Genomic DNA, 7,718 nt, shown 5'->3' on the forward strand with positions numbered 1-7,718 from the left:
GTAATGCAGCCCCAGCCCCCCTGCTGTGTCTGGTGCCCATCTGGGCCCTGCAGCATTGACACCCTCCCAGCCCCCCTGCCATCTTCCAGCCCATCCCCTTGGACTCTAGGTGTTTGCCCTGCCTGTGGCATGCTGGCTGGGGGCTGGAGCAAAGGGCAGCTCGGGGCATTCCTTGCTGCATGGCGGCTTTGTCCAGGGTGCCTGTGTTTTCCCGGCCAGGGCATTTCGGGAGCGTGTACCACGGCACGTACAGAGATCTGTCAGAGAGGGAGATCCACTGCGCCGTCAAATCCCTGAACCGTGAGTGCCCCTCCCTCTGGCTCTGCCGTGCTCTAGGGGGTCCCAAATCCCTATCCCCCCTGGGGTCCCTCCGAGCCCCGCCTTCTTCCTGTGCTGGCCCTTCACTCGTGCCAGGCTGTGGGCCAAGGAGCAGGAAGTGAATAGAGCAGGAACCCCACCTATCTGGGCAATGCCTGACTTCTGGGCATTTTCAGGCCTTCCCCCTGTGCAGCTGCCAATGCCGGGGGCCAGGAAGCGTGTGTGTGCCTGGCCCCTGCTGTGCCTGGCTGGTGGCTGGGTGTGGTGTCCCATGGCGTGGGCGTAACCCCTCTGTGATGTAGCCACCACTCTCCCGTGCCCTCTGCTGCTCCTTGCTGTGCTCCGGACAGCCCAAGTCACCCCATCCCCTGGGGCCTGTCCCTGCGATGCAGCTTCCTGGTTGGTTGGTGCCCCAGCCTCATGGCTGTGCTTGGTCCCAGGGATCACTGACGTGGAGGAGGTGGAGGAGTTCCTGAAGGAGGGGATTCTCATGAAGAGCTTCCATCACCCCCACGTCCTGTCGCTGGTGGGTGTCTGCCTGCCACGCCAGGGATTGCCCCTGGTTGTGCTGCCCTACATGAAGCACGGAGACCTCCGGCACTTCATCCGCTCCAAGGAACGGGTAAGCATGGGCCAGGCAAAGGCAGGGTCACCCTGGCTGGGGGCAGAGGAGAACGGGTAACCTCCTGTAACAATGCTGCCCTTGGTGAGACACTTCTGAGAGTACCAATTCAGGACAAATTGCTTAGAGCAGGGCAGTTACAGCCCAAGGCTGGGGTTTTTCCAGAGGTGAAAGTAAGCCGGTACAGTCCAGACTGGACCATTTTCCCCATGGGTGATTTAAAGGGCCCAGGGCTCCAGCCACTGCGGAGAGTCCCGGGCTTTTTAAAATCACTGCTGGGCTTGGGTGGCAGGAGCACTGGGCCCTTTAAATCCCTGCCCGAGCCCGGCTGCCGGAGCCCTGGGCCTCCGGGAACTGGGCTTCGGCTGAGATTTAAAGGGCCTGGGGCTCGCCACAGCGGCCGGAGCCCCAGGCCCTTTAAATCACCACCGGAACCCTGCTGCCGCTACCCTAGCCCTAGCCCGAGCCCTGTCGCCCAGGGTAGCAGTGGCAGGGCTCCCACGGTGATTTAAAGGTCCCGGAGCTCTGCGGTAGCTGGAGCCCCGGGCCCTTTAATTTGCCCCTGAGCCCCAGGGCTCCTAGCCGCCTTTGCAGCTGGTAGCTCCGGGGTGATTTAAAGGCCCTGGGGCTCCCAGCCACAGCCAGAGCCCCAGGGCCTTTAAATCTTGAAAGGCCCCACCTCTTCCCATTGAGGCCACCAGGACTCTGTTGTACCGGTAAGTCCTTTAAGTTACTTTCACCTCTGGGTTTTTCCACCTTTAAGACACACCAAACCAGACAGACAGAGAGGACTTTGGTTTTACCCCACTGGCTAACCATAAGTCATACAAGCAATATCCCTAGACACTCCAGTTTCCCTGTATCACCACCAGTGCCACTTGTTAAGGGGACGAATGGTTATGACAATCAATACCCCAGTAAAAGAAAAAAGGTTCTCCTGATCCCAAAGGACCAAGCCCCAGACCCAGGTGAATATACAAATCGGATCTTACCTACAAATCATGCTGTTGCCAATCCTTTAGAATCTAAAATCTAAAGGTTTATTCATAAAAGGAAAAAGATATAGATGAGAGCTAAAATTGGTTAAATGGAATTAATTACATACACTAATGGCAAAGTTCTTGGTTCAGGTTTGTAGCAGTGATGGAATAAACTGCAGGTTCAAATCAAGTCTCTGACGTACATCCACAGCTGGGATGGGTCATTCAGTCCTTTGTTCAGAGCTTCAGTTTGCAGCAAGGTTCCTCCATAGGCAAGAAGCAGGATTGAAGACCAGATGGAGGAGTTTTCAGGGCCTTTTATATTCTCTGCCCGTGGAAGGACACTCCTTGGTTTTTACTGTGGAAAATCACAGCAGCAAGAGGGAATCTGGAGTTACATGGGCAAGTCACATGTCCATGCGTGATTCAGTTTGCAGACCGACGCCATTGTTTACGTGTTAGTTTGAAATTGGCATCTCTCAAAGTCCATTGTCAGTTAAGTGTTTCTTGATTGGGCACTTACTGGGAATAGTCCCTTCTCGAGAAGCTGACCAAATGCTTCACTGAGTCTACTTGGAATCAAATACATTTGAGATACAAGTACATAGCCCATGTTCATAACTTCAAATACAAAAATGATACACATATACAGATAACCAGCAAATTATAACCTCTTCATAGACACCTCACACTACATCCTTTGTACAATATTTGCTGCAAATATATAACAGTGGTGGCAACAACGATCTATACGGTCTCAGTTCATATTAATAACATCACACCCCTGCCCGCAGAGCCAGGCCCCATGCAGCTACCTGCCTAGCCAGCCTGTGCTCTCCGGCCTGGCCCTGCCCTGGGCGCGGGGGCCAGCAGATGCGGCCAGGCAGCACCACGGCCATTGGGTTTCCAGGAGCTGCCAGACCTGTCAGCTAGGCTGAAGCTGCTGCAGGGGACAGGGGACGTTCTGGATCACAGGGTCCCAGTGGGGCAGGGGGTGCCTGGGTCTGGGGCGGGGGGTTGTGCTGCCTGCCAAATGGGCAGGAGAGTGAGATGGGGGCTGATGGACACCCAGCAGAGCCCATCTGCTCCTCCCACCCGCCAGCCACCAAGTCCCCCTGGCTCCCAGGAGCCCCGCCCCTGTCCTGATGCTGTTCTCTCCAGGCTCGCTGGCCAGCAGGGCTGCTTTGTGCTGGGAAGGTGAGGGGCTCACCTGGCTAGCAGAGGGTGCCATGCATTCTCCTCCCCCAGCTCTGCCACTGCCCCTTTGCGCTGCCCTCCAGCCATTGCAGTGCCAGGTAGGGGCTGGGCTGTGCCCAGGCACGAGGGATGGGGCTGCATGTCTCCCTGCTCCTGTCTCCCCAGAACCCGACGGTGAAGGACCTGATAGGCTTCGGGCTGCAGGTGGCGCAGGGCATGGACTATCTGGCCCACATGAAATTTGTGCACAGGGACCTGGCTGCCAGGAACTGCATGTGAGTGTGGTGGGTGGGTTTCTGGGGCCTGCGTGCCCGGCTGCGGTATACTGGGGCCTGGCATTGTCCCTTCTGTGCTGGCTGAGCCTGGGGCTGGTGGTACTGGGGCCTGGCACTGCCCCCTCTGTGCTGGCTGAGCCCAGGGTGGTGGGTACCCGGGGCCTGGCATGTCCCCTCTGTGCTGGCTGAGCCTGGGACTGATTGATACAAGACTCTGGCACTGTCCCCTCTGTGCCAGCTCAGACCACAGCTGGTGGGTACCAGGGGCTGGTGGGTGTAATAGCCTGGCACTGCCCCCTCTATGCCAGCTGAGCCTGGGGCTGGTGGGTACCGGAGCCTGGCACTGTCCCCTCTGTGCTGGCTGAGCCTGGGGCTGGTGGTACTGGGGCCTGGCACTGTCCCCTCTGTGTCAGCTCAGACCAGGGCTGGTGGGTACCAGGGCCTGGCACGCCCCTCTATGCCAACTGAGCCTAGGGCTGATGGGTAACTGGGCCTGGAACACACCCTCTGTGCCAGCTGAGCCTGGGGCTGGAGGGTACGAGGGCCTGGCACTGCTCCCTCTGTGCTCGCTTAGCCTTGTTCTGGTGGGTACTTGGGTCTGGCAGTGCCCCCTCTGTTCTGGCTGAGCCTGGGTCTGGTGGGTACCAGGGCCTGGCAAGCCCTGTCTGTGCCAGTGGAGCCTGGGGCTGGTGGGTAACAGGGCCTGACACTGCCCCCTCAGTGCCGGCTGAGCCTGGGGCTGGTGGGTACCAGGGCCTGGCATGTCCCTTCAGTGCCAGCTCAGCCTGGGGCTGGTGGGTACTGGACCTGGCATGCCCGCTCGGTGCTGGCTGAGCCTGGGCAGCAGCAGGGCGTGTGTTAGTCAAACCGCCTCAGAAGGAATCCTGCTATTATGAGGATGAGGTTCATGGCCCAGGAACAGTTACTCTGCCAGCTGGGAGGGTGGACGCGTGGCCCTGGGAGCTGCACTGAGACCTGCCAGCCTGTGTGCCAGTGGCCCCTGAGTGCCCGCCCATGGCTTTGGGTCCAGATGTCTGGGGGCTGGAGATAAGCAGCTCCGAATGCCAGGCTCCCGGAGCAGTGCCACCAGCTCAGCTGGCATTCCCCGGGGCGGTGGGGACCAGGCTGGTCCTCCTCCCACGCTCCCTCCAGCGCCATCTGTTCCTTGCAGGTTGGACCAGACGTTCATGGTGAAGGTGGCGGATTTCGGCCTGGCCCGGGACGTCTTTGATAGGGAGTATTACAGTATCCGGCAGCACCGCCAGGCCAAGCTGCCCGTCAAGTGGATGGCACTCGAGAGCCTGCAGATCCAGAAATTCACCACCAAGTCGGACGTAGTGAGTGTGGAGTGGGCTGTGTGTGGGGCTAGTGCATTGCCTGTGCCCATGCCACGCCCACTGGGGGGCGCCCAGGAGCTGGGTGGCTATGGCAAGTGACTGCAGAATGGCCCTATGTGGCTCCCAGCTGCTCCAAGTCCAGGAAAGAGCTCTGCTCTCCTCTTCATGCCAGCTCCCGCCCCAGCTGGACCCTACCTCCCACCGGGCACCCTGGGCGCATGGCTGACGGAGCCAGGGTTAGTGGCCGGTGTTACATGCCCCCCATGGCACATGGGGCTTTGGAAGTTTAGACCCATTACGTGTGGCTTGCCCTTTCCCAGCAGCCTGCCACTTGCGCTGGCTGTGCTGTGTCAGGTGGCAGTGGGCAGAGCCCTGCCAGCCAGCGTGACTGACACAGAGCAGCACTCGCTGAGTACTTGGCCTCCAGCTGAGCTTCCTTGGCTGCACAACGGGGGTCTTGGCATCTCCTACCACTTGGCATTCCCATCGCTGTGCAAGGGAGGGGAGAGTGCGGCCCAGGCAGAGCCCGTCCCCAGGGGTCAGAGACCAGCGTGGGGAGAGCATGGCCCAGGGGTCAGAACGCAGCCCGAGGGTCAGAGCTCAGTGCCAGCGGACACCACTCCTGACGACGCTGACCCAGGGAGGTCCGTGTCCTTGCTGGCCCATGCTGGGCCTACGTGGAGCCTCAAAATATGGCTCTCTGGTGGGTGGGCAGGTCAGGTAGCCAGAGGTAAAGAGTTGGGGGAGGAGTGGGGATGTAGCTGTCCCCTCGCTGGTGAAGACCAGAGACCTGATGGGGCAGATTCTCCCATGCCTGCTGCTGTGGGCACTGCCCAGGCCAGGCCCCCGATCAGGGTCCCTTCAGGCGGTGCCCACATGTGCAGTGGGAGACTCCAGGGGGCCGCACGCATGGTGCCGCTGGAATGACCCCTGTTCTCTCCGGCACAGTGGTCCTTCGGAGTCCTCCTGTGGGAGCTGCTGACACGTGGGGCCCCACCGTACCCTGAGGTGGATCCCTACGACATAACGCACTACCTGCTGAGTGGCCGGCGTCTGCCGCAGCCTGAGTACTGCCCGGACTCGCTGTGAGTACTGTGCACTCTTCCTCGCGGGGAGCAGGGGGTGGCCCAGGGCTCCTGGGACCTTCTGCCCCCACAACCGCGCTCCGTCCTGTGTCCCCCACATCAACCCCATATATCCCAGCTCCCAAACTTCTGCCGGCCAGCTCCCCAGTGAGCAGTGCCCGGCCCGGCGCCCCCAAGAGCCTCCTCATCCCCTCACTCAGGACACCCCCTTTGGGCTTCCCTTTCCTGGTGCATGGGGTTGTGGAGTGCAGGGGGCCCAGCAGGAGAATTTGGGATGGTTTGGCATGCGGGGATCAGGTGTGGGAGAGGGAGGTGCTGGTGTCCGGCTGAGCTCCCTGCTCCTGGGCCTGTCCTGACTCTAACGGGATCTCTCGTCGGGGCAGGTACGCGGTGATGCTGAGCTGCTGGGCTCCGAGCCCCGAGGAGCGCCCCACCTTCTCCGCCCTGATTGGGGAGGTGGAGTGCATCATGGCCTCCCTGAAGGGCGAGCACTACATTAACCTGAGCGTCACCTATGTCAACCTGGAGCCTGGCCTGTCCAGCCCGTCAGTGCCGGGCTCCGAGGACGAGCTGGCCTCTAGCGGGGAGGAGGGTGAAGCAGCTGCCGTGTGCTAGGGGGCGCTCTCCACCCGCGTGGCACCAGGAACGCAGTCAGAGCTGGCCAGGGAGACCTGGGCTGGGCAGTACACCAGGGGGCTGTGGCGACATGATGTGAGGAGGCGCCAGCGCCCAGCTGGGCTCCCATTGGCACTGCCTGGCACTGGACAGGGATGCTGACCACTACCTGATATTCTACCTGATATTTATTGTGTAGCGAAGAGACACAGCAACTATTTTAATACAAAGGAAACGTCAAAACCAACAAGTTCTCGAATCACAATGTTTTGGTTTGGGGGAAGCTTTGGAATTTGGGCTCTTTGTCCTGATTCCATGGGGGCTTGTTCAAAGTGGTGGATGGAAATTTGGCTCCCACCCGGCGCAGGGACAGCTGGGCCTGGCTGTCACGCTATGTCCTCAGCAGGGCGCAGGACTGCGGGCAACCCTTCCTTCCCAGTGCCACCTGGAGGCCGCATGGAGCCAAGGCCTCGGAACGTCCTGTGACAGTCTGGGGATATAGGAATTGTTTGTCTTGGTTCTTGGCCCAGTGCCCCACACAGCTGCTGGTGCTCTCTGGGCTGAGTGGAGGGCCCAGTGGCTAGGGGTGCAGCCATAGGGGTTGGCACTAGCGGGGCACGCCATGCTGCTGGAAAGCTCTCTGCCCACACTGTGGGCTAGGAGCCAGGGCTGTTTGGGGTAGGGCCCTGAGGCACAGGGCATGACCTCTCACACACAACCCTGGCAGGAGCTTCCTGCCTGCACAGCCGGATTCATGGCCCTGCACGCTCAGGGACCAGGCGTCCCTTCCGCTGTCCCACCCCCTGCCCCAGCTCTGCCTCGGGGGGAGGGGTGTGTGTGTGTGTCACAGACTCACAGATCGTGCCCACTCTTGGCCCCGTGCGGTCCGTGGGGGGTGCCCCTTTCAGTGCGACAGCCCTTCTCGGGGGTCCACTCTCTCTCGGGGTCAGGCCCCTCCACCTCCTGGAGCCGCACCTCTCTGAGCCTTAGCACGTCTGTCTCTGCCATGGGCCCCCTCAGGGAGTCCACTCGCTCTGGACCCCCGGGGCCTCTACCCCCGAAGGGGTTGATGCAACCCTGTTCTCTAGACCGGAGTGACTCTCAGCCAGCATAAAACAGGAGGATTTATTGAGAGTTGAACACAGCAAAGGAAACTCTCAGGGCCTCAGGCCTGGCCTTCTTCAGCCCAGCACATCCCAGTCTCTCTGCATCCAAGTGGGCTCTGCCAGCTCCCCCTCTCCAGCCCAGAGCCCCCCTGCTTCCCAGCTGGGCATCTGAGCTCCCAAGCC

The 7,718-nt window shown here is 60.5% G+C and overlaps 1 protein-coding gene across 3 annotated transcripts in view; it reads left to right on the forward strand.

Annotated features, from left to right (window-relative positions):
• The window catches only part of MST1R (macrophage stimulating 1 receptor), a 52,647-nt gene extending 45,974 nt beyond the window's left edge, over positions 1-6,673 (forward strand). For all 3 annotated transcript variants that reach the window (XM_054034617.1, XM_054034618.1, XM_054034619.1), the window contains 6 exons: positions 220-300; positions 759-940; positions 3,283-3,392; positions 4,564-4,729; positions 5,678-5,814; positions 6,198-6,673. In XM_054034617.1, the coding sequence (XP_053890592.1) occupies positions 220-300; positions 759-940; positions 3,283-3,392; positions 4,564-4,729; positions 5,678-5,814; positions 6,198-6,429 (908 nt within the window). In that variant the 3' untranslated portion in view covers positions 6,430-6,673. The remainder of the gene's footprint in view (positions 1-219; positions 301-758; positions 941-3,282; positions 3,393-4,563; positions 4,730-5,677; positions 5,815-6,197) is intronic.
• Positions 6,674-7,718: the final 1,045 nt, after the last annotated feature.

Source organism: Malaclemys terrapin, chromosome 7 (genome assembly GCF_027887155.1).
Source record: "Malaclemys terrapin pileata isolate rMalTer1 chromosome 7, rMalTer1.hap1, whole genome shotgun sequence".
In the NCBI taxonomy this organism is placed as follows: domain Eukaryota; kingdom Metazoa; phylum Chordata; order Testudines; family Emydidae; genus Malaclemys; species Malaclemys terrapin.